At 37.2% G+C, this 25,142-nt stretch overlaps 1 protein-coding gene across 2 annotated transcripts in view; it reads left to right on the top strand.

The window, feature by feature from the left end:
• PLXDC2 (plexin domain containing 2) overlaps positions 1 to 25,142 on the top strand; it is a 264,806-nt gene that overhangs the window by 119,634 nt on the left and 120,030 nt on the right. For both annotated transcript variants that reach the window (XM_061352104.1, XM_061352114.1), the window contains 2 exons: positions 16,943 to 17,089; positions 21,887 to 21,956. In XM_061352104.1, the coding sequence (XP_061208088.1) occupies positions 16,943 to 17,089; positions 21,887 to 21,956 (217 nt within the window). The remainder of the gene's footprint in view (positions 1 to 16,942; positions 17,090 to 21,886; positions 21,957 to 25,142) is intronic.

Below are 25,142 nucleotides of genomic sequence, written 5' to 3'. Positions count from 1 at the left end.
AGATTCATGGTATGACCTATCTTCTGTTAATCCTTGAAGCCCTGTAGCCATAAAGGTAATGAAAGCAGGTAGCAGAGATTCTCACCTGTTGCTTTTTGCATTTACTGGAAAAGGACCTGATCCCTGAAATTCATCTGGGATGGATGTTGGGTCCCCCGTATCTACCTGTCCTGGGTTCAGCGGTAGCAGTCATTTTTTCTTCTTCTTAGTAGCTGGTGCAATGTTGTGTTTTTGACTTTTAGCCTGGGAACAGTGCAGATAACACCGATGTTTTTAGTTGCTGCTCATTAAAGTTTAGTTTGACCAAGGACTTTCTGAATCTCATGCTCTGCTAGGGAGGAGGGGAAGCCAGGAGGAAGCAGAGACAGGACACCTGACCCAAACTAGCCAAAGAGGTATTCCATACCACGACACATCGTGCCCACTATATAAACTGGGGGCAGTTACCTGGAAGGGCAAGATCACTGCTTGGATCAGGCTGAGTAACAGTTGGCGGGTGGTGAGCAGTTATATTAATCCCCTTGTTATTTCCCTTATCATTATTATTATTGGTGGTAGCAGTAGTGGTTTGTGTTATACCTTAGTTACTGGGATGTTCCTATCTCAACCTGTGGGAGTTACATTCTTTTGATTCTCCTCTCCCTCCCTCCAGGAGCAGGGGGGAGGAACTGGGGGGGGGGGGGGGGGTGTGAGAGAGCGGCTGCATGGTTCTGAGTTACAGCTGGGCTTAAACCATGACACCACCTCTAAAGTATCCACACATGCATTCCTGTTTTTCCAGAATACTTGCTAATGTAGGCATAGACACTGAGCACTGTAAATGCTTAATGATGCATTAATACTTTAAATAGTTTAAAATGTGCATAATCTTTCAAGTGATATCCTGCAATTATGGCTGTGTGGAGCTCCATACAGAGGTGATTTTCTTTTGTATTTATAATTTTATCTCTTTATCCACATTTTCCCTAAAGCAGCATCAGGTTTTATCAATTTCTAGGTAACCTCCTAGGGTCCCTCGCTTCAACATTCTCTGTCCCTGACCCTTGTGACTGCTTAAACCCTAGTGAACAGTAAAATACAGAGAGATAGAAATGGAGCCTTCTCTAATGTATACCTTGTATTGGCATTACCAGAAGATGACAAATTTTGCAAAGTGACTTTGGAACGCATGGGCTCAGATTTATTGCCGCAAACTTCAAATATCAGAAAGACATCCAGTAATAAAATGATAGACTAAATCATGGTCAGGCTTGAGCTGAGTGCATCCATGCTAACTGTAAGATTTTAGAGTTTTGCACTGTGAAGAGTGAGGAAAAACATAATTTTTAATATAAAGTCTTAGAACAGAATGAATGATTGCAACAGTATGACAGGAGATTCAGTTCCAAGCAAGAAAAACCATGCTGAGCATGCTAATTCAACTTTCTCCACCTCTCCCAACACAGTACTTGTAAGAAAAGTAAACTGTGGCTGTTTCGGTGCAAAACAAATTTATTTTTTCAATAGTGAAGTGATTCATCTATTCTTGTGGATGTCACTGATATCTCCTGCCATTCTTTCTTAACTTTTTTTTTTTCCTCCTGTCTTTAATTTCTTTGCACGTTGATTAGATTTTAAATTTTAGTAATCCCTGTAGTTTAGGCTTGCCCTTATCAGAACATGAGTGGATTTCTTACTGACAACAGTCTTTTTGCTTAATTTTGCATTTTCTTGCAGAGAGTCTGCCCAGAAGAAGGCTTCTGCCTTATCAGTCCCAGTCACTCAGAAGTGGTTTTATTCTGACTGGCAAAAACAACAGAAGGGATTGAGTTTTACAGTCCTTGGGATTTGAGAGCAATTACTCTCAACTACTGACATCAGTGCCAGTATGCCCATTGCTGTGTTCTTACTGCAAGTCTGAGCAAGTGGATAAAAAGTGATTAAGACTAAATTTCATTCAGCTGGACAAACGATAAGGCAGTCTTGCAATAGCTACTCTAATGCAATGTATTAAAAGTAGAAAAACTTGTTCATGCATAATTGAAGCCTCAAAACTAAACAGTATCTAGTCGTATGGTGAGCTGTCAGTTTCACCAAGCCTGCCTTTGTTATGTTCCTTTTTTCTTTCTTTGTGGGTTTTGGTGGGTTTTTTTTTCCATCCCAATGCTTTAATGCCAGTTGGAGCTGAAGGACTTAGAACTAAGGAGAGATGTTGCTAAAACTTTATTCCAATACGATGGTTCTTCCAATTTACAGAGAAGAATGTTCTGTGTTTAAGAAAAAAATCCTTATTGTCATATAGTTTAATTAGTTCTGTTCACTTTCTTTCTCCCAACCTATCAGAGAGACACGCTTTACTTCTAAAGTCTGTTTTCTGACTTGACATCTTTTAGAGCCTTTAATTACCTGTATAGAGTTGCCTGCTTGTTTAGCTTTTGAATTTATAGTTCAAATGTTTTCTTTAAATAGTATTTGTAACTTCCTTTACCTTTGGTGATCCTCAACAATGTGAGAGTGAATTCCACAGGCAACATTTTGATGTACTTATTCAGTGTAATAAAATTGAGGGTGCTATTGATCTCTACATCAAGGCAGAATTCTTTAACACATGATCACACCTTAATGTGGATTAGGAGGTATCAAAGAAATACATATTCAACAAACCCTTAACAAGATTTTAGGCTTTTAATTTGTGTTTCAATTAAAGCATTAGACCTATAAATGGGGAGGAATGAAGCTTTGAAGAACAAAACTCTTTCACTGGAGTGAAAATCATTATCATAACAAAAATCTTACCACAAAAGTTGCATTAATTCTAATTTTTAATTTTTAGGAAAGTGTAGTTGTTTCTTCTTCACAGTTAATAATGACTACATCATGTGGTTACTTTTTTGTGTGTGTGTATGTGAAAGATTCATTCAAAAGATGGAGGGAAAATCTGGGTTCCTCCTGTAGGCTTGAAAATATTTTTCTCAGTCTTTGAGTGTAGCCCTGGCAGTCCCAGGGCTAAATCTACTGTGACTAAAAAATGCGGTTTTACACTTAAGGGTGGTATTACGTCAAGTTTTCTGCCGTTACAGACTATCTGATGTTTTCTTATACCATTTCATGTTCAGTCATATTTAAAACACAGTTGTCTTCCTGATTTTAAGCCAGTGTAACAAGCCCAGAAGTCTCTATTTGGATGTGTGCTGTTCACGGTTCTGTTTCCATGATGTTCTAGAGGATTAAACAAGCATCCCATATGATTCCTCTCTACTGAATGTCGTTAAACTGTGAAAGCTCTGGAGCTCATTGACACTGGATATCACAGGATGCCAGAATTTACAAAATTAGACAAATTCATGGAATAGAAATTTGATAACAATAATTACAGAGGTTCTCAAAAGCAGATGACTGGAACCTACAAAAAATGGGGGTTTGCCACTATTTGCCACAGGTCCTCTCTCCCCAGGCATTGTTCCCAGTCAGTTCTGGGGACCAGACTAAAGGGATGTTTGCCCTGAGAGAGTACAGCTTGTGTTCTTGTGCTGTATTTGGTATTCACTCATTAAATTCAATGTCATATTGCTATTTTCATAGTTAGAAGCTTGAAACTTACAACAAAGATTTAAGATGTACTGGAGGAACAAACAGTCTTGGGAATATGCTGGAGTTGCATTGAAACTGTTGTGGAAATACCCTTAGCTTTTCTTATGCAACAGAATATTTAGATGTCATTTTTGTTGTAAGACCTAAAATTTGCTGTTAGGTGATATAGTAATTGAAAGCTATGATGTATAGGATTTTCTTACACTGTTTCTAAATAACTTTTATTGCACTCTTTCCTTGAAATGTTGTTATTGCTGTTTTTAAATGGTTTTATTTACACTTTTGATAAGTTTGTTTTAGAAAATTACTTTGTGACTTTGGAGGTGAAGAATATCAGTTATCTTAAGAAAAAAAAAGCTCCTTTTTTCAGACTGAGTCAAGGAAAAAAAATGTTCCTTACTTGTGACATTAGGAAAGTTGGTTTCACTTTTTTCCCCACTTGTCTGGCTGAGTTTTAGACTAGTGATGTCACACTTTCTGGCTGGCTAGAAGAGTGATATATCACTGTATTATTTTCTTTCAGGCTTTCAGTTGCAAAATGGTAAACTAGACAGAGCTTCATATCTTTTTGTATTCAATTTATTAATTGTTTACTTAGGGTGACTTTGACACTTGCACTAGGTCTTGCTGCAGTCTTCAGCTGGACTAAATTAATTGTCAGCTCTGCAAGAAGGGTAGCAATGAGCCTGTCAACATTTTCATCATTCTCAGTCTAAACTCAAGGGGTGATGGTTCTCCTAGTAACTTAGTTATAGCTGAAAAAGAAACAGGCGAAGATTGGAAGTAAGATCCATTCTCTTTTCTCTTTAAACTTGGGGGAAGAAGAGGGAAGGAAAGAAATTAAAAAACAAGTTTCCCCACTCCTAAGTATTCACAGCTGTCCATGGTAACCCTGAGTTCATTTCCACTATGTTGGCACACAAGTCATTTAATTTAACACATTGATAATAATGATTTTTTTTTTTTTATAGCAAGGAAGGAGACAAGGGATTCAGAATTTAATGGTATCTGCCTTTGAATTATTTTGATAATAATATTTTTCATTTCCATATCCCTCTTCATCTCCAAGCTCCTAAAGAACATTACAGTTAATCCAGAATCACTGAACTTATGACTGCATAAAGCTAGGAGTGGTATCAACAACAGACCTCGTACTTTCTGAATTAATTCAGTCATGCATGCCTTATCCCTTGCTTGAAGAAGAAGTCTGCAGAAAATAGAAGTGTGACTGTGAAGGCTGGGAATGTGTCTCCAGTCACGTCCTTTCTGGCCCTCTTCACTATGTTCACCTAGAGTCCTCATGAAGGAGACCTGTGTCGATCCAGTCATGCAAAAAGCAGAGGGTGAAGTTCCTTTCAACCCATACAAAACAAACAGCCCTAGCTAATTCAGCAGCACACAGCAGATTGTGCATAGCTGATTGGAGCAGGGGGTGAGGTGAATACATTACTGAGTTGTTAGTGCAGAGGAATTTGGGCAGGAAAGCAAACAGTTGTTACACTAAGCCACATAATTCCAGTTTGGATAACACCAATTCTTAGATTTTCAGAGCTGTAGGAATTCTGCTGACACTGATGGATTACTCCATGCCACTCTAAAAATCCTTCATGTTTTTGTAACACAGGAGTGTCAATTATCCCTTCTCCCAAAACAGTAACGACTTGGCATCTAAGCAGATGGGTCCATCATTTCAGATTTGGTCAGGCACTTCTTTAACTGTGTGTAAATTTAGTAGTCATAACTTGAGAGCTTTCGGCATTTATCAGGAAGTCAATGACCTGTCTTCATTGTGATTGCAAGATTTACACATTCACTTTTCAAAGAGAATAAGTGGAGCCAAAGCTTAAAACTCATATAAAGAGGGGGATCAGAGTTAAGAAAGTTCCATTTGCAAGACGTGCATTTGTCCTTCCAAAAATGTGAGCTAAATGCTGTCAAGTCCTGATGAAAATGCTGATGGAACACTTTTAATAGCTGTAATATTTCATAGACAGAACAAAAATTAAGAAGCAATGAAAATAACGGATTTTTAGTTTCTTTTTTTTCTGTAATACTGGCATGCATTCAGGTGCAGTATGTCAAGCTTTTAACAGACTATCAGTAATAAACCAGTATATTTATTTCTAGAACACAAATTTGGCAGTGGAGATTTTTGAAACTCTGCAGCAAATTTCATTGTGAATAACAAGGAGAAAAAATAATAAAACCCCTCAACCGGTAAACTTTCACATTCACCAGACTTCAGTGGCACAACATTTAACAGAAATAGAGAGATGTGACAAGGTTACTGGTGGTCTGCTTCATGCATTTGTCAGAAACTGCATGACTTTTCACGAGTTCCTATTAACATTTTAGATAAATGAGAGCATCACTCAGAGTATTTTTTCTGTATACTTAGCAACAGGAATAGGAAGGAGGGAGAAACTGCAGATGGAAATCCTATCTGTCTGATCCTCATACAGGTGGAGCAGTAAAAGTCATGATAGCTAAAATGCCATGATCTATTGGAGGTATTACCCTTTTGCTTCAGTACAGACAGCTGAACAAGCAGCTTTCTCAGGCTCTTCCTGCCTCAGGTGAAGCATGGGTGCCTCTTTCCTGGTGTTCAAGAAGAAAAGTGCCTTTCAGTGCTAGAACAGGCATAATCAGGCTCCAAAGTGCTTGTGCTGAGTTTAACTAGATCCAGGACAGGGCTAACAACAGGGCTTCCACACAGTAGCAGCCTAGAGGGTGCTCATTTTGGGGTATAACTGTGTGGCACAGTGGTTTATAGCAAGTTTGGTGAGGATGCTTGGAACATCTTGCTTCCATAGTTATAAGCAAGTAAATATAAATGTCCCTATTTATCAAGAAAACAACCCCCAAGCTCTTACAAGTGTACAACTGATGACCATGTAGTTGAATGAAACAGCAACTTGTTTTTTAGAATTTCATTTTGTTGGAAAAATAATTCATGTGCTATAAAGATGGACTACAGAAAGGGTTTAAGTTTTAATGGGTTTGGGGTGCTTTTTTACCCAACAAAAAAAGGAAATAGAACCTTCCTGGATGCTATCAGTAGTTAACAGTGCACAAAATGTTGATTTTCTTATATTAGTAAAATCTTCAAGATAAATCAGTCATATTACACTTGGAAATCAAGGTAATTTCTGAAATACTCTAAAGAGGCTTTGTTTCTTACATATACATTAAGTTAAAAGTAGGACATTTCTGTATAATGCTCTCATAAAGTTTATGAATGTATGTAAAATACTAGGCTATGGTTTCTGTGAAAGGCTGCAGTTTGTAGGAGTGGCTTACTTTTTTTAATTGTATTTAGCATTAAAATTGAAGGTGAAATTCAGGACCTCAGTTTGGATACCTAAGTATGGGTGCATGTGCGGTAGATAATATATGTGCAAGTTCTTGTATGAGAGTCAGTTTTCTATTGTAGATGGTGGAAATTATGGTCAAACTTGGTTGCCTAGCTGTAGGTGTCTGGTGTCATTTTGGACACTGTGGTTATACTGAATAGGCCATTGGTCCTCCTGTAGGATAGGGGTCTGCTGTAGGTCCTGAATTATATCTTCAGGTCTTAAATGGCCCTGGGTTACTCCTGTTGTTAGGCAACTGTATCTCACCCATGGTCGGTAGAGCCTGTTCAGTCAAGGTGGGTATTCAGTTTGCTCTAAAGTGGACCTGAAAGCTCAGCTGACCTGAGCTGGCAAACCTTCATTAATATCAAGCAAAATAAAAAATGCCTGGTTCTGTTCAGGATCAAAATGTTAAGATTTTTCCTTGCCCCATCCCCCCAACGCACAAAAAAGATTTATTTGGAACACAAGTAAATCTTCATGTCTTTAGCTGTCAATATTTTTTCAGTGCTTAGAAGAGTATATATGTTTGCCATCACATTTTTGGTTTTGTTTGAAATTGTGAAAAGGCACCGTTCAAGTCAAAAGTAATTCTGTAGTGTCTTGTGTTTTATCTTCTACTGTCCTGCTGAAAGGTAAAGTAGGCTGAACAAGTTTATGAAACTTCTCCACTTTGAATCACTCTACTTTTAAAGAGCAAAAAAGACAACATCTATCAGAAAGAAAATCATGTGTTCGTATAACTTTGAAATATTTGAGGAAATTGGGTCAATTGGATAGTGAGTTAACTTGAAGGCAGTAGCACTTTTCAGAGACAGCAGAGGAAGGATATTATTTAGCACCTTGATCTTGTCTAACTGGAAAGTGCTCAGACTATCCTTTCTGAAAAGAGAAAGAATGCAGATCCTGCAGAAAGCTTGTTTGGGGACTGATGTTAATCAAAGGGAGTGACTTGGAAGTGCCTCTTTAGCCAATATGTACCTCATCAAGCATCTCAATTAAATATGATGTCTTATGGCACTTACTAGAGAGCTCTCTTTTTGTGTATGGCTACAAGATTAGGTAAAGTAGCATTGCTGTGACAAGTCCTTAAAAGGTGTGGCTGAGGAGAACAGTACAGAGCATTATCTTCAATAGTCTTATATAGGATGTTCTGACTGAATTACTGTTACAGATGTATATAGGAAAATAAATCTATGAACAAAATAAAATGCCCACTTTTTCCAAAGCAAAGAGCAAGCTTTCCGAAAAGCAATAGAAACTGGGGCAATAGTTTAACCACTGTAATCATCACTGTCTTTCTAAGACATGAATTTGGAAATTTTGGATATTGATTGTAGATTTTGGCCAGTCCTGTGTTTCAGTAACTGAAGATTCAAGTGTATCGTATGTGAAAGCTAAACTAGAAAGTGCTCTGGTTAATTAGACTAGCCGTTTCAGTTACAATCTGTTTAAACTGAATGCTCTCCTGTGAAGCCATGGTGATGCAGTTTGTCCTTTGATGCCCAGGTTCTGTGATAAGCATGCTGCTGTCTGGTTATATACTTAACAGCACAAGCTGGACTGAACATCAAGGCTTTGGCAAAGGCTGGTGCTGTGAACATACGACACCTTTAAAAACTTCAAATTAGGCTTTATCCCTACAGGTAAAAAGCTACCTCATTAATAAACTGACGTTCCTGCCTGTATCAACTTCATATTGGTTGTACGTGTTCTTACAACTGATTGCCCTGATCTCAGCTGTGAGCCCTGATGGATCCCTGAGACACATTATTAACTGCTTGGGAACTGCAGCACACATCAGTGAGTTTGGAGGCAGCTTCCTTCACTGTCCTGCACAAAGCTCTGATCAGCTAGAGACTGTATCTCTTACTATCAACTTAATCCTTCAGATCTGTAATGTTTTTCATCCTGGTTTGACTTGCATTTTTCTTCCTCATGTGAAGCCTCAGGGTTGCTGCATCTTGGTTGCTGTTTTCCTCTTTATTTCTTCCAATAGAGAAGGGACAAAGAATGGGAAACAAGGATGACTTATCTGTCCCAGCTTCTGAATATATACCAGAGGAGGAAATAGGCTACAGAGTTGCTTTAATACCTGGATTAATAAAAAGGAATAATATTAAACTGAACTTACATATCTTAGGGGAGGAAAAAATTGCACAACTGTGGCTTGAAGTATGTAAAAGTATATACAGAAATACATAGTTGTTTATATTCCATGCAGGAAGTGAACCTTTACAAGACTAAAATACTAAATCTTTAAAGCTAACTTGATGAAAATGTAATTATATATGGCATTATGTGGAGTTGTGAGCCCTCGCAGAACGGGGGCTGGTTATGGACATGGGGTCATAACCACTGATGCTCTATTCTCCAGGCCTGGCAGTTAGTTTTTTAGGTTTAGAAACAGTAATTTTTACAGCTCAGTTTTATGAACATTTTAGTCATTTATACATATCTAAAAAAAATGAGAAAACTCCATAACTGTTTCATAATTACATCAAAATCAAATTTCTGCTAAGTGTTTTCATGGTCACTTTATTGCAGTGGTTCCTAATATTTTAGTGGAGAGGATACGACAGAGGAGTTAATGAAGGATTTGAGAATGTCATTTCTCAAGCTCCTACTTCAGCAAATCAGGAACAAAACTGCATAATAAATATTTCCCTACTGTAATTAGGTTTTGAGTGACTTGGTGATTTGGCATTTTCCTTCTCTTAAGTAAGGCATTGCAGAGACTTTTGCTCTTTTGAAGCTTGTCTCTTATGACAAGACAGTCCAAGAGGCTTTGTAAGACCGCTGTAATGACCCTTAAATAGGCTGACAGTTTTATAGCAGTCCCCAGGAGGGAAGCTTTCTTTCAAAAGCAGCTGAATATCATGAAAAAGACAGTGGCTCCACATTGGCTTTTCACAAAGCTGGAAAGGCTAAACGGCTTTTTGAATTAATAACGGGTTTAAGGCATCCTTCTGTGCCAGACTGTTGTCTTGTCAGCATATGTGACTCTCCATTACAGGTGCTGTCAGGCACTCGTAAAAGTGTGGTTTAAAAACTTGGGAGCTGTTGCTGTAGAGCTGTGTAAAGCTTTGTGTGTACATAGGGGCAAGAGCTGTGAGCTAAATGCTTTTGCTTCATTGCAGTTGATGACATCATTTAGTGATTGCAATAACAATCTCCAGGTGTAAATCTGAGATTCTGGGCAAAGTTATTTCCATACTGGCCCTAGTGAAAACCTGAATTTGAGGACTCGCACACTACAGGCTTTCAGGACTCCTAGGGGCACTCATAGCCTCTTCTTAGAGAATACAGTGGAAGATTAAGTTCTTAGTTCTAGCACATGCAGACAAAGGATTTAATCTCTTGTTAGATTGGGTTCCTCTCATTCATTAGGTGTATTGGCTGTTCAGAATTATTTTGCTAAGGCTTGTGTAATCAATAGTAATGTTTGCAGGCTGTCTGTAAGGTTCTGCTGACTGTTAATATGCAATATGTATGCTGTGCCCACATATTTTTTTCCCCAAGATCTTACTTTATAAGATATTAAGAAAAAAAATAGAAAAAGATTAAAAAATAGGTAAAGAGACAGATTGTAGCTTTGTCACTGTGAAAACAGTAAAGGCAGTTTTATAAATTGTGTATTTCCTCAGTAGAGATTCATACAGAACAAATATTTTTGTTAAGAAATTGAACAGCAGAGAGTTTATCCTTGACATAAAGTGCTCATGATATGAAATCATACTTCTGAGTATCAGCAAACCACTCATAACAATCAGGCTTCCTAAGAAGCATCCACTAATTATATCCTCTGCAAGGCTTTCATTTGGTAGTTCAGGTGTAGTTTATCTGCTGAAATTAGAGCTTCCACATTTTGAGAGGCCAGTTCAGATTAAGCATTCCTCAGGGTTGTTTGGTTATCAGTTCCTATAAAACTGTAAAACTGCATGATGACATTGCTATGTTATGATTATAATTACAGTACTCCATTAAAATGCAATTCTATGGCAGCAGCATGCAAAATGTCTCTTTTCCCATTTTGTCTGACCTTAATCTTCCCATTAGGACCTCATCTCAGGAGAGATGATCTTTTCTTATACTGTCATCTCCTCTGCTAATGGCTGTTAGACTGGGCCCATGTATTGCCAGTCTTATCTCAGTCAGTGCCTGCCTAAAGAAAAGGTAAATTCAATTACAACAGCATACACGCATGCTTTCTCTGCCCTGGTAACAGAGTGTGACTGTGCATTTCTTTTGCCCCCTCTCATGTGGGGTAACGTGATCTGGTTGGAAGAAGCCTTCCATCAGCTGCAATGCAGAGCTGACTCAAGTCATACATGAGTTGCCATTTCTGTTCTCCCCCTTTGTACTGTTTTTAGCTGGTGGGTACTCATAATGTTCAGAAACCTCAGAGCAAGTTTCTCAATAAAAATCTGAAAAAATTCAGAAGTAAATTTTGACTGTATTTTACTGACAGGATAGGCAGGGTTACCATAACAGAGTAACAAGCATTTCGTGAGATTGTGTAAGAGTGAAAATGGTTTTGAGAAGCTGGTTGCAGGGCAATCTTGTTGCTGCCTTATTTTAATAGAAAAAGTGTTTTCTTCTGCAAAATTAATTGCCAGAACTGCTCTTCTTCATTAGGGAAACACTTTTAATTGCTAACTCATTTCCTTCTGTATTTCCCAATAAATATTTCATTATTATCTTTGCTTTCTCCCTGAAAAGTAGCCTATTTTTAAATATATATAACTGCCTGATTTCTCCTTCCAGTGTTTCCATTTTATTCTACAAATGCAGCCTTTAGAATTGTTTGCTCAATTTCATAGGCTATTAATCCGTAAATCACAGAATCACAGATTCACAGAATCCCAAGGGTTGGAAGGGACCTCAAGAGATCATCTGGTCCTACCCCCCTGCAAGAGCAGGGTAACCTAGAGTACATCACACAGGAACTTGTCCAGGTGGGCCTTGAATATCTCCAATGTAGGAGACTCCACAACCCCCCGGCCAACCTGTTCCAGTGCTCTATCACTCTCACAGTAAAGAAGTTCTTCCTGATGTTAACCTGGAACCTTCTATGCTCCAGTCTACACCCATTGCCCCTTGTCCTATCACTGGATATCACTGAAAAAAGCCTATACTCATATTCAGAGTTAAAGATAACTTTCTGAACTTAATATCTGGTGATGAATTTCTTCAGTACTAATTTTTGGGGCAAATACCACAGCACTTTCCATTAATTTAAAAATAAGCCTAGTCTGTGATTTTTAGCAATATTTAGGCAGATTTTGAATGCATTTTGTTAAAAATCAGATCCTAGACTACCATTTACAGTGACAAAATTAAGCATCTATAAAGTCTCACTCCATATCCTTGATGGCTTCAGAGCTTTAGTTATCTCAGAAGTCTGAAAATGTGTTTTTGGTAAGTAGACTATTGAAAGGGGCAACATTTATCAAATTAAGTGCAATCTAATTGCCACCTGCAATAAAAGACAACAAATCATGACAAATATTTGGAGATGAGGAGCCTTGGATGATTGATTGATTAATTTATTTTTTGTTTGTCTGGAGTTGTGGGTTTTTTTTTCCATTGATCGTGTCACAGTCTCCCTGGACTGTAAGTCAACCAAAACTTAAACTACCAAAATATAACTACTTTCTGTCTTGCGCTTTCTGAATGTCTCTCTATTCTTTCAACTACAGAGAAACTGAGATGTTTTCTACAGCATAGTATTGTGCAACAGCAGAGCTGCTGGTTGCCAGCTGCTTTTAACTAGGGTTTGTTTTACTAGGGTGTTTTTGGGGTTTTTTTGTTTTGTTTTGGTTTTTTTGGTTGCAGCCTTACAGATTGTATCCACACAGATATATACGGCAAAACATTTTGTTTGGTAATGTCTGTAGTTTGGATCAAATTGGATCCAATACTTAAAAGCAAAATATTGATGGATTCAACAGAGGCTCTTAACCTAAATGTTGTTTGGTAACTTCCTCAGTCTCCTAGATATTTACAGTACCTTTCCATTTCTGTTAAAGAAAAAATGTGACAGAAAGAGATTGAACCTGAGAAGTTCCGTGCTTGCATATGTGATTGCATCATCGTTGAGTCATGATATGTTATTTCATTATGAGGGAACTTTATTGTTTCAGGGCTGTTTTGTCACTATTTTCATGTACATCTTTAGCTAAAATCTCAGTAATTTGGAAGCATTTCAGAGGCATAATGTAGTTGTTACTGTTAAATATTGCACACAGTTGATTTATACTCTCTCAACTGCGGCAGCTCATCTCACACATTTGAAGCCTTAATCTGTTAAGGGACAGCAGTTATTGGGGAAATGGGTATGTTGTGTTTGGGAGTATCTGTATATGTAATGTACAGAAGTGGTGTTCAGTCATTGAATTTGACAAGTACTGAACACCAAGAATTTAAAGACAGCTTAATCTTCAGTTGTGCTGAGCTTTGATGAATAGTGCATGCATTCACCTTTCCTGAGAAAATTCAGTTATAGTTGGAGAAGCATGGGAATATATTCAAGGTGTCATCAGACAATGTCCCTCATGAAAACTGGAAGAAATTAATTTTTTTATAACATACAATAAGATGGCAACTCAGCACTGAGGATTGCCTCAGGTTAAAAATTACTTATTTCCCCAAAAGGGAAGAGTTATGAGAGAAGTTCTAATAACTATTCACTTTATACTCACAAAGGTTGCCAACAGTAATCCTCATAGCTAGCGCAAAATAACCCTGGAAAAAATCCTTAATTGTACTTGCCAATAGAAGAGAGGTGCTACCTACTTTTTATATAAGCAGGTTTTGGGTAGAACTGTACATCTGGGAAATAAGCCTTATATCCTCAAAATACCTGGAAAACAAAGAAAAAAATTGTTTAAGTATTAACAAGTACATTCTCTGCCTTCTCAGCATGTTGTTTCATTTGCTAGCATGCTTCTACATCATTAGAAGATACCAAAAAATTTTATTTTCATACTTACAGAGTTCTGCAGATAGATAAATACCTCTGTATCATATAACTATTAAAATTATTTTCTTCATTCAGTAGTTTACATGCAAATGCAGTATAGTTTCTGAAGCATTTTTCTGTCTTCTAGTGCATATATTACCTGTAGAGGATGGAATGTATTACAAAGAAGGTGCAATCAACCAAAGCCCATAAACGGTCTATCAGAATGAAAACTCATAGGGATCTGTTGATACCATTAAATGGTATCAACATTAATAATATAATGTATAATAAGCTACAAAACTTATGGGAGACTCCAACAATTTCCTTTCTGTGATAAAGCATGTTAAAATCATGAAGGCAGTGACTTGAAATACAAGCATGGATTTGAACCTTACTCAGAGCTTCCAAGGTGCTCAAGCCAAATTTAGTGGTTAGCTGTGTGCCTCTTTATAGTCATATCATAAATTTACAGACAGGATTAAAAAAAAAAAAAAAGAAAAATAAAGGACGTGAGAGAGAGCTATTTAATGGTTCATTCATAAAATATGTCTGTATGGAGGTTATGAAGCTCTGCCAAAGAGCAAGAGGAGTTCTTTGCGAAGCATCTACGGTTATTTAACTTGAATCGAAAGAGTAAATGAGACTGTTTTTACACAGAATTTGGTAGTTGCTTATACATGATTAATTCTCACACTGACACAAATGTTGATGTGAAGGCTATATCTATATATTTATTTAAATATTTGATTTACAAGATGTATGATGATTTTGCTTTAAGCGTGGATCAAGATACTATTTAAAGCATTCTTAAAAAGCAACCAACTCAGTGTTAGACCCTTTTGGTTATAGAAGTAGGGATTTAGCTACTAGTAATTAACTGGAGTATCTTTATTAGTTATGAAAAGGTGGAAATGCAAAAACTCTGCACAGTTGTAGCTATACTTTAAATATTGCATGTTCACCTGAAACAAGCTATTTTTGAAATACTTTTTTGTCTGTTGGAGCTCTTTCCTTGAGACTTTGTGATGCCTTAACTGTAACTGCTAATTTCTATGGAAATACTATCAGAATGATTAATTAGACTGGGAAAATCTATCTTTGTTGTCAAAACCTTTTAATGTACTGTACCACCTTTGTATACACGGCAGTAATAACTATTTCTGTTAAATATTAAAGAAGAAAAGAATTTGATAAGGTGGTTGGCTTTTGTCACCTTTCTGACAATATAGTTTTAATTATGTTTACTTGTTTGACTAACCTGGAGCTGCTGAAGTTGTTAGAAGTTGCTTCAAAAGTGTAAAGTGTCACTGAGATTTATTTGACAACTATATCCTACCATATAAAATATAGCAGAAAAATATGGAAAATGTAAAGGAGAAAATAACCTGACTATATCTGCAAAAGCTTAAGTAAAATGCATCAGTAATGGTGTTAATCTGAGATGAAATCCAGCTGAAACAGGATTTATGGTCAGTATCTTTAGCCTAGAACATAAACAGTTTAATGTAAAATATAAGCCCTTGCCAAGTATACCTTCAGCTCAGGGACCATGTAGGTGGGAATAGGCTGCATATGTAACTGGGGACTGGGTCATAAGGACAGGGCATCAGATCTGCACGGGAGCACAGTGTGATGTGAGAGTCGTCCCATGCTGCTTCCGGGGTGGAGGTGCTGCGCAAGAGGCACTTTCCATCACCAGGAGTAATCCTAAACCGCCTCTTCCATTTCTTATGCCACTGTTTATTTTCTAAATTTATTCTAAACTGTCATTGAGGCTTTGTTTATTTTGCTTTGGCGCAAAGGAGAGAGGAGGGAGGAAAGAACTAAAAAATACTATCATGCACTTTTTACATTATTACTCATAGCTATTTAGCAGGAAGCTGGCAATTCTGTTCTTTCAAATATTTCAGGGTTCCAACAACTTGGGACAAGTGAGGAAGACAAGCAGTCTATGATGTGTTTCACCTCTCTCCTCTGACCATGCACTTATTTTCCCTTTCACTGACTTGAATATCTTTTATCAAGGCATATACCATTATAGCTACTGACATTGACAGAAATTTTGGAATTTCCTATACTTAGATTTTTAAATACTTACTAAGTTTTGCCTAACAAGATTTCAAAAATTCACTTTTTTGGCTGTGCTAAAGATACATGATTTCAGATGTAAATTGATTGCACTGAGGTTGAGTGGCATGCAGACTATTTTGAGTGTTAGAGGGAGTCTCAGCTTTGTCATTGAAATAAGCAGACATTGCCAAGACTTTGACTATCTTCAGAACCATGCACTTGATTGTGGAACTGGCTATCCACAAGCTGCAGAATTTGATGGGCTACTAACACAATCTCCCATGGCACATGTAGGCTTCATGTGCTTTATGCTGTATTGTAAGCATGGCAGCAACTACTATCATTTTAAAGACCGAGAACGAGGAAGCTTTCTTCCACAAATATGTACATATTTGTCTCTCTCTGAGTGTAATGTACAGTGAATGTACAGTAAAAACTACAGTAGAACAATCTTTTGGAGATTTAAAATGAAATAGCATTGTAAGTCTATAGCTATTGGGATTTTTATTGATGTTCTTATTAGTGGTATTCTAGTAAGTTATATTTAGAAATGTTAAAAAATGCAACTTCTTGTTCAGGTGTTAGCTTTGTGTACTGCTCATCACTTTGTTAGAGCATGGGTGTTATTACAGGAATTTGCTGGCCATCTTGCCTTGAAAGCCATCAAATGTTTTGCCATAGATTTCACTGATGTGGTTACAGGAACTGTATACTTGGGATTTGAGGATAGTAAACATTATAATCATAACATAAGATGATTGCATGAGGTAACTGCCTTGCCAGCTGCTTGTGGTTAGGAACAGAGCTGTCTTCTGCAACACATTCACAATTTGTACTTTCTTCATTGTTGACTTGCAGTGTACTCTTTGCTGCTGCTCCCAGGAGCAACAGGACTCACTATTTAAAGGGTGAGTTTTATGCACAACTGAGGTTCATCTTCCATTCTAATCTGTATTTCCTGTGGTTTTGTTCCCTCTTTCAGGAGGATACAGATCATAATTATTATACTTCAAGGACTTATGGCCCATATGATTCTACCAGCCGGGATTTGTGGGTCAATATAGACCAAATGGAAAAAGACAAAGTAAAGATTCATGGAATCCTTTCCAATACCCATCGGCAAGCAGCAGTAAGTTTTTATACCTTTTCCTTCTTTGACTGACAGATATTTTTCACCAGTGACCAACAGTAGTATTATTAAGTATTGTGACAGCTGTTCACACAGCTTTATCTTTGAATTTTAGTCAAACTGTGGAAGTCTGCACAGCATTGTAGTGATTCCAGATTGCCTTTTTGCACCTACTGTGACAGTCCTTCAGAGATGCCTTTATAGTTATAGTTAAAATTCACCTCTGTTCTTAAGGATCACAAACTGTAAAATAATAAACTAGTTGTGTTGTTTATGTCAGAGGAAATGCCACTGACATCAATAGCAACAGAACTGGGTCCAGGATTAGGTTGCTCAAGTTTGTCTCCCATGGGGTGCATGTGTTTGCACTCCATTTTGTAGGAGTTGTTGCACTTTTTTTTTTTTCTTTTGGGAGAACTGAGGAAATTCATCCGTATGTCAGATAGTAACAGAAGTGATAGATGTGATTGCAGTTTCAGGGCATTAACAAAGAAATGTCACAGAATGCAAATAATGATCTTTTTTAACCTATTGTAATCATGCTGCCTGGTAAAATGGGTATGAAAATAATGGGCTTACATGCTTAGAAGTTAAATGGAATGCTGTGTGATTTACAGAATGTGTTCTCACTTTTCACCTGTGGCTGGAAACTGCATACATAAAGAGCCAATATTAGCACAAATCAAACACGGAAAATTACAAGTTGGAATTGTGGTTCAGGAGGTTCTTTTTTCATCCGTTCACCAACTTAGCTACAACAAAAAGTCCTTGGGTTTTGCCAGTTTAAAAACAAAATCTAGTTAATGCCTTATTTAAAAGCTTTTAAAGAGTCAGGTGTGTTTAACTGTTTTAAAGCTAAGAGAAAAGCCAAGTTTAAATCATCTTCTGTCTCAGTCTGTTATCTCCCTGGCACCAGCTAGGTGACTGGCTCAGAGGAACATGAAAGGCAGAAAGAAGGAATACTGTGGTATTTACCTTCAAATACAAAAAACCGAGTCGTGATAAATCCACTCCAACAGAGTCCAATATATTAAATATATTCATCATAGCCGAAAAGACTAAGGATAATGCAAATGCAGAGGGTTAGGCAGTTATATAACTTTGAAGAAGATTTAATAAAACACTGTATCAGCTATTTCCTCAAGACAGTTTGTTTCTAATGAGAAAAAATCCTCAAGGGTACCTAAAAGAGGACCTGTATTCTCTGCCTTGCCTTCTTCATCTGGGATCGAGGGAAGAGAATGGAAACATGTAAAAAAAATGTAACATATTAAAATTATCTATATAAGATGAAACACCCTTTGCTAATAAAAGTAATTTATGAGAATTAGGACCTAAACATTAGTGAGATTCCTTTGAGAAATTTTAACCTACTGTTTAATGATTAGTAAAGATGACATCCTTCTACACTTTAGTTTTAAGCACTTTTGTTTTAAGCACTTTTGTTTCCAGTTGGATCCCTGAGATTATACACTTTAAAATGTCAGTTCCAAGGGGGACACTTTAAGTTATTGAACCAGAGGTTTAAAATGAAACAATGCTTTTGATCTGGGGGTGGTATCAGTGTGGAGGACCATTCAGCAAGGCAGAGGGTAGCTTGGCAGCATGAGGACTTCAGCTGTTTCTCCCCAAAACAAGTGGTTTAGGACTTCTGCTGAATATCAAGTGCCCACTCCGCCTTTCTGACAGCTGTAGCAGAGAAGGCTGTGGTCCAAGTTTAACACACTGATATCCATCTCTTTTCATCCTTACCCAGGTACCCTGGACTGTGAACTCAAGTGGCTGCAGCCATGTCTCCCTACTGGTCGAAACACCTCTTTTTCAGAAATTAGTTTTATGTTTCTCCAGACACACTTTTACAGTGTGTCATCCTTTAAAATTTTGTATTTTATTTATGTGTCTGGAATTGTTGGGTTGTTGTTTTTTTTTTATGTGTCTGAGCAATAAACACCCATGGGTATTACACAACGAACTTATTTATATAAGACCTGGATAACAAATATAGAATCGTGTATTCTGAGCAGATCATGCATAACTAAGCATAAATCTCTTCCTTTCTCTTCCATAAAATTTGCTATTACTCTTTTTTAAAAGGCCATTTTGCACAACTTCCTGTGACTTGGTGATTTTACATACTGATAATTTTCAAAGATTTTTTTCCAATTTGACAGTAGAATAAGGAGTTAAATATATGCTAAGTATTAACGATTTTTTCTAATAATGTCAGGGATTCTTTGAATCCTAAACATTTCACACTAAATTTGTGTGTTTTCTTTCATTTGGAAGTATGTAATCCTAAGAGTTCCCAGCAGCTGCCAGTTGGCTTTGCTTCTACAGGAAAAGTAATAAAAAGAGGATCCATGAGATGGTTTGGCTCTAAAAACAGCATAGTCATTGTCTGGGGAAAGTAATACACAGATACAATTAAAATGTCTAGTGCTACAGGATTTGTGTCACTAAAAGTAGGGGGTTTTGTTGTTTTCAATATGTTGCCACCAGCTTCTTAACAGTAAAATAAAATGTTAGGCCTGGCTTGGATGCTCATTGTATTCAGATTAGATATCTAATAGTTGATTACTCAGCCACTGAACTAGATACAGGAAATAAAATATACTAGATACTTGAAACTCAATTCTCAGTCAGTCTATTCCATCATTTATGCATGGAGAAAAACATTTTTATTCCAGTAGGTTGAAAATTCGGATATTCTGTCTGAAAAATGAGGTATGCTTTCTAGCAGCAAAAGGAAAAGCACATTTATTTCTAGTGGCCGTTAACACTCATTAAATATTGTCAGTTCTTTATTCTAAATAATTGTCTATATTAAACATTTTTACCTTATCAGAATTTAATGCATCACTTTTTGAAAGAAATCAAGGGGAGTTCTATACCTGGCTTGAGTGGGCAAAGTATTAAGTCTTTGTGACAAACATGTTTATACTAGTGTTTGTATTATATCAATTTAGGAGACTGTTAAGGGTCACAGCTTTCTTTTGAAGCAGTTTAATCATTATTGTGTTATTCAGAAAGCTGATGCTGATAGGTAGAATGTACAACAGTGTATAAAGGAAAGATGGAATATTTGGTCGGAATACTAATTTTCAGGAACCCTTTTAAATACATCATGTTTGATAGAGTAAGGGCATAATTTAAGTGGACCACATACATAATAAATACAGCATACATCTTAGCAATAAAAACTTTTCAGAACATGGTAAAAAAAATATTTGAAGTTCATTCATGAGCTTTTGCATATGCCATTTTGATTAGAAATACTCAGTTGTATATCCATGTTTATGTATATACAGAAAAGGTCATGATAACCTACTCAGTCCAATTAACACAATGCAAATGGATTTTTGTATTCTAATTAAAACCAAAAAAAAACTGTTAATAAATTCTGTCAAAACTCTGTCTTCCACTTAAGTGCAAAGCAAATCTAATTTAAAGCTACTGTAAATCTTCAGCTGTTAATTTCATTCTAAATAATTCTTTAAATGTTTCTAGTGGATGTAAATAAAATTCTTCCTGAGCAAAGGAATACTCATATATACTCTGAAAATGTTAAACTCAGGATAGAAACAATGGTAGGGAAAAAGAAGGAAAAAGGGAGTGGGGGAAGCATTTTGCCTTTATTGAATGTACAGACTGTTACTCTTTCTTAAATGGAGACATCAAAGGTTAGGGTTGAGGGACAATTTTCAAAAACCCATCTTCACACCAATTTTTAATGTAGTAACTCCTCCTAAATAACAAATAATAATGGTCTGCATACCCTCTTCCTATTTGGGTTTCAGGCAATTATGGAAATTATTTGGGTTTTATGGGATATAACATTTAAACAGTGAAAAGTCCTTACAGTGGTTTCAGAACTCCTTTCTGTCATAACTACCGATTTCTTCAGAGCTTAGCCAAATAGTACACCAGGTGATAGTTACTGGTTGCCACAGTAATCAGTAAGCTTTGGAAAGGTGTGGAATAGGTGCGAGAGAGCCACAGATGGAGAGGGAAAATTAGTTGAATTTGAATGGTGCTTTATGGTAAGATTAGGTGAGGAGAAGAGTGTTCTCCAAATTACAGTTCTCTGCTGTGAGTTCAGCTATAGATGATAGTCACCTGTAGGCTGACTGGGGAGAAAAAAGAAAAAAAAAATGTTTGGTTTTGTTTTTTAATTATTTTTCAGTAAGCACCATAAGTAAAGTTTGTTAATTTTCCATTGAATATTTCTTTATAAAAAATTTCAGCTCCTAATAACCAGTATAGAGAGGTTTAGAAACTGATGTCCTGTGGGTTTGATGGAGGGATTGGTCTCCAGTAACCAGCCTTCATCAGATAAGCACCCAGGTAGCAGCAGGATGTCAGGGAGAACACTTGAATGTGAAAGAGCATGTGGCAAAGGAGCAAACAACCCGTGGCAAAGGGAATGGGCATCTTGTAAAACTTAGATATTGGTAAGGCTGAAATATTGATGCCTCCTTTTAAGAGGTCAAAGCAACACTTTTTTAAGGAAAAACTCTACAAATCTTTATTAGTTTTATTCTTATGAAAGTGTTATAATGCCTGCTGATGTATTTTATCTTCTGAAGTCTTCAGTTACGAAGAGCCACTGCTTTCAGGTGTTTAAGTGCTACACAGAATTGTTTCCAGTTAGCTATTGACAATTCCAAATTAAGATTAGCAAGGCTCCAGTGAAAAATAAAAAGCAATGAAACAGATGTTCAAAGTGGAGATTTTTTTTTGTTTTCTCTTGCCTGTCTGCACAATATCGATATTATTTTCTGGTGCTGTTTCTTTCAGAGAGTGAATCTGTCCTTCGATTTTCCATTTTATGGCCATTTTCTCCGTGAAATTACTGTGGCAACTGGGGGTAAGTAGCTCTCTAACCATTTACTTTGAGTAATATGAGAAGAGTTTCTTGCAGCTTTTTAAAATACCTTTTTTTTTTTAACACCTGTATATGTCAAGAGACAAACTGCAGCATTTGTTTAGGAAATTTTGCTTTCCACAAAAGGAAACTTACAAAATATCAATATGATGAAAAACCTCCAACTGCTGAAGTTGGACTGTTCTAAAACTCTCATCATAAGACTTTTTACTTTTAAACATTTTCTGTTTAGATGTTTCCCCTCCAAGATCTTTTTTGCTTGTCGGGAGAAGTTGCATTTACAGAGGTAGTGCTGGTGCCAAAACAAGGAGGGAAACTTAGTTTTTTGCCTGCATGAGGTCAGGGCATTTCTCATCCTAACATAAGAAGTGCTGCTAGAAGTACATAACTCGTCACCTGGTAAGCAAACCCATTTTAGTGTATTGCCTTGGTGTGGTACAGTGTCTGTAAAAGTACGATGGCATTCCTCTCCCCATTCTGTGGGTTAAGATGGGAGGTATGGTACAGCTTAAGCTCTTAGTCCTATAGTTCTGGGAATCACTGATGGCTTGTGGTTAGGTTTTCCCTCCCACTCCTGCTCACATTGATCTCCTGTGCTAGGAAGAGCTTACCTCCCACTCCACCTCCTTGAGAGACAAAGAGGAGACCAGAGAAAAATGAAATATATGGAAAACAACAGATAAAAAAAGGAGGAGGAGTGATGATCAAAAAATGAGAACAGGGAGGCAGAGAGCAGCGTCACAGGGCATACACCCCATGACATCCCCTCATCCTTGAATGTGTCTAGCAAGTTCATGGACTCTGGCTGGTGGTGCTCTTCCTTAGAGTTGATAGAGGACAAGTAGACAGAGATAGGGGCCACCATCACCAGGACAAATCCTACCCTAATCAAGGTTTCTCTTCATTCTATGTGTCTCCATCTGGCCAGAAGTAGGAAATGCCCATGTCCCCCTGGAGTTCTGAATGGGGATGGTGTCACTTAAAGATTAGGGAAGAATTGCAGCTACTGTCTCAACAAGTGTAGGAGCTGGAACAAAGATTTCTCTGTGTTTGAATCTTCATTTTACTATAAAAGTGGAAGAGCACAAGAGATGGGCACAGCTGAATAAAGGGTGTTATTAAATGGCTGATTTGCAGTCAGAATGATAAAGAATATGCAGAATTATGGGTGACTTCAGTACCAGGGTTTTCTCTTCTTGATCAGCAGTGACATTTTGATGCTGATTTGGATCAGATGAGCCATGAACTACTGACTGAGACTTGTCTGATTTCCATTCTGCTTTGGTTTTAGTTTCATTTTGGTGCTTGATGATCAATGCCTAGTTCTGTATTTTCCTAGTAGAGGAGTTGCATTTGTTCCAGTGCCAAAATCAAGTACATGATCTGTGTAGCATGAAAAAATGGGTTGGGATGCATCCTGCACAGCTAAAATAGCAGTAGTGGGGACAGTGATCATTCTGCAAATGCGCCCTTATTCTCATGAGTGAACTTGGTTCCTTAAAAATTTATGAGGTTCACTCTTCCTCCAATTAATTTTTCATGTGTGGTCACTCTACTGGGCCTTCCCTTTTAATGGATTTTTACCACTGCTGTCACTAGTATGCTGTAGTCATCAGTCTCCCCATCTGCCCCCGAAGTCTTGGGAGTAAAGTTAAGCTCCCAAGGAGAACTTTGTAGTAATACATTGTGAGTGAAACTTTTTTTCTTTTCCTCTTGGTGTACAGCATTTGGGAAATTTGGGTGGTTTGGGGTTTTTTTGCTTTTGTTTTTGTGTTTGTTTTATTTTACTCTTTGAAACATGTAAGCATAGAAGAATAGATGCACCTCTACACCACTCTTGCTGTTAAAACACACAATGACGATTCTGCTTTTCTTTTGCTCCATTTCTACTAAATAAAATCAGGCTGTGAATAATCTGTGAATTGTTGTTGAGCTAAATAGGACTTTAACATCAGCCCTTTTACTCTAGGCCATTGGTATTAGCACAGGGATACTTTGGTCTTTTATATGACACTTACATGATTTTCAGCCTCAAAATTAAGCATGAAAAAGTAAGATCTGGTCAGCAATAGCTTTAAAAAATTTTATCTTGATAAAGCCCAGTAACAGTAAGTTCTCCTGTCTATCAAGGACAGGATAAAACCTTTTCTACTATTTTGATTCCTAAACCCATTTAGAGGGAAAAGATCGATCTATTTCTGTCCTAGCTCTCTGACAAATGTTCTGCTCTGGCTATATTTGAAGATTTTGTCACAAGTCGTTGGTTGTACAGTGACCTTGGCTGGATGTCAGGTGCCCACCAAGCTGCTTTATCACTCTCCTCCTCAGCTGGACAAGAGGTAGAGAAAATGGAAAACAAAACCCTCATGGGTCAAGATAAAGGCACTTTAACAAAGCAAAAGTAAAGGTCGTGCATAGAAGCAAAGGAAAAGATTTTATTCTCTACTTCCCATCAGCAGTCAGTGTCCCGTGAAGCAGGGATACAGTACGTGTAGCAGTTGCTCTTCAAGACAAACCTTGTAAATAACGATTCCCCCTTGCTTCCAAAACCTTGCTGCACAAACCTAACATACACAATGTGGCTTATAGCCTGTCAACAAAGGATAAAAAGAGGTTCCATGCACCAGTTGTACTGTGTGCTCTATTATTCCTTAGTAATCAAGATTTGCAATGGTATTACTATTATTGTAGATCTGGACTATTTCCAGAGGTTATTCTGAAATCCAAAGCATGAGAGAGTTAATGTGTACAGGAGTCCCACATGACAGATGTCCGCTTCCTGGAGAGCAGTATATGATTAATTTTGCTAATGACAACACTACAAACTGTTTTTACTTCCGAATCATAAATCAAATAACCTTGTTGAAAGGAAAGTTGAGGACAATGGCACATTAAATCCCTATCATAATAAAAATGTCTACCAAAATAGTTTCTGTCATTCTTCATGGAGGGTTCATTGTGGCACAGTAGGGTTTCCAAGTTAGTTAAGATGACTTCGAAATTGCTGTGGTATAAAACTCATTTTTTTTTCCTTTTCCTCTCTTTGCCTAATATTTGTTTTCTTTTCCAAATGGTTTTTGATCTGATTGCGGATTATGAAAGCAATGACAGGGAGTTAAAATAACTAGTTCTAGGTCTTCATTCACTGTTGTCCTTAGCTTGTATTTG

The sequence above is a fragment of the Neopsephotus bourkii genome, unplaced genomic scaffold, assembly GCF_033783945.1.
Source record: "Neopsephotus bourkii isolate Nb327-2 ecotype Australia unplaced genomic scaffold, CSIRO-AGI_Nbou_v1 NB_53, whole genome shotgun sequence".
In the NCBI taxonomy this organism is placed as follows: domain Eukaryota; kingdom Metazoa; phylum Chordata; class Aves; order Psittaciformes; family Psittacidae; genus Neopsephotus; species Neopsephotus bourkii.
This window is presented reverse-complemented; position numbering and strand designations above follow the sequence as displayed.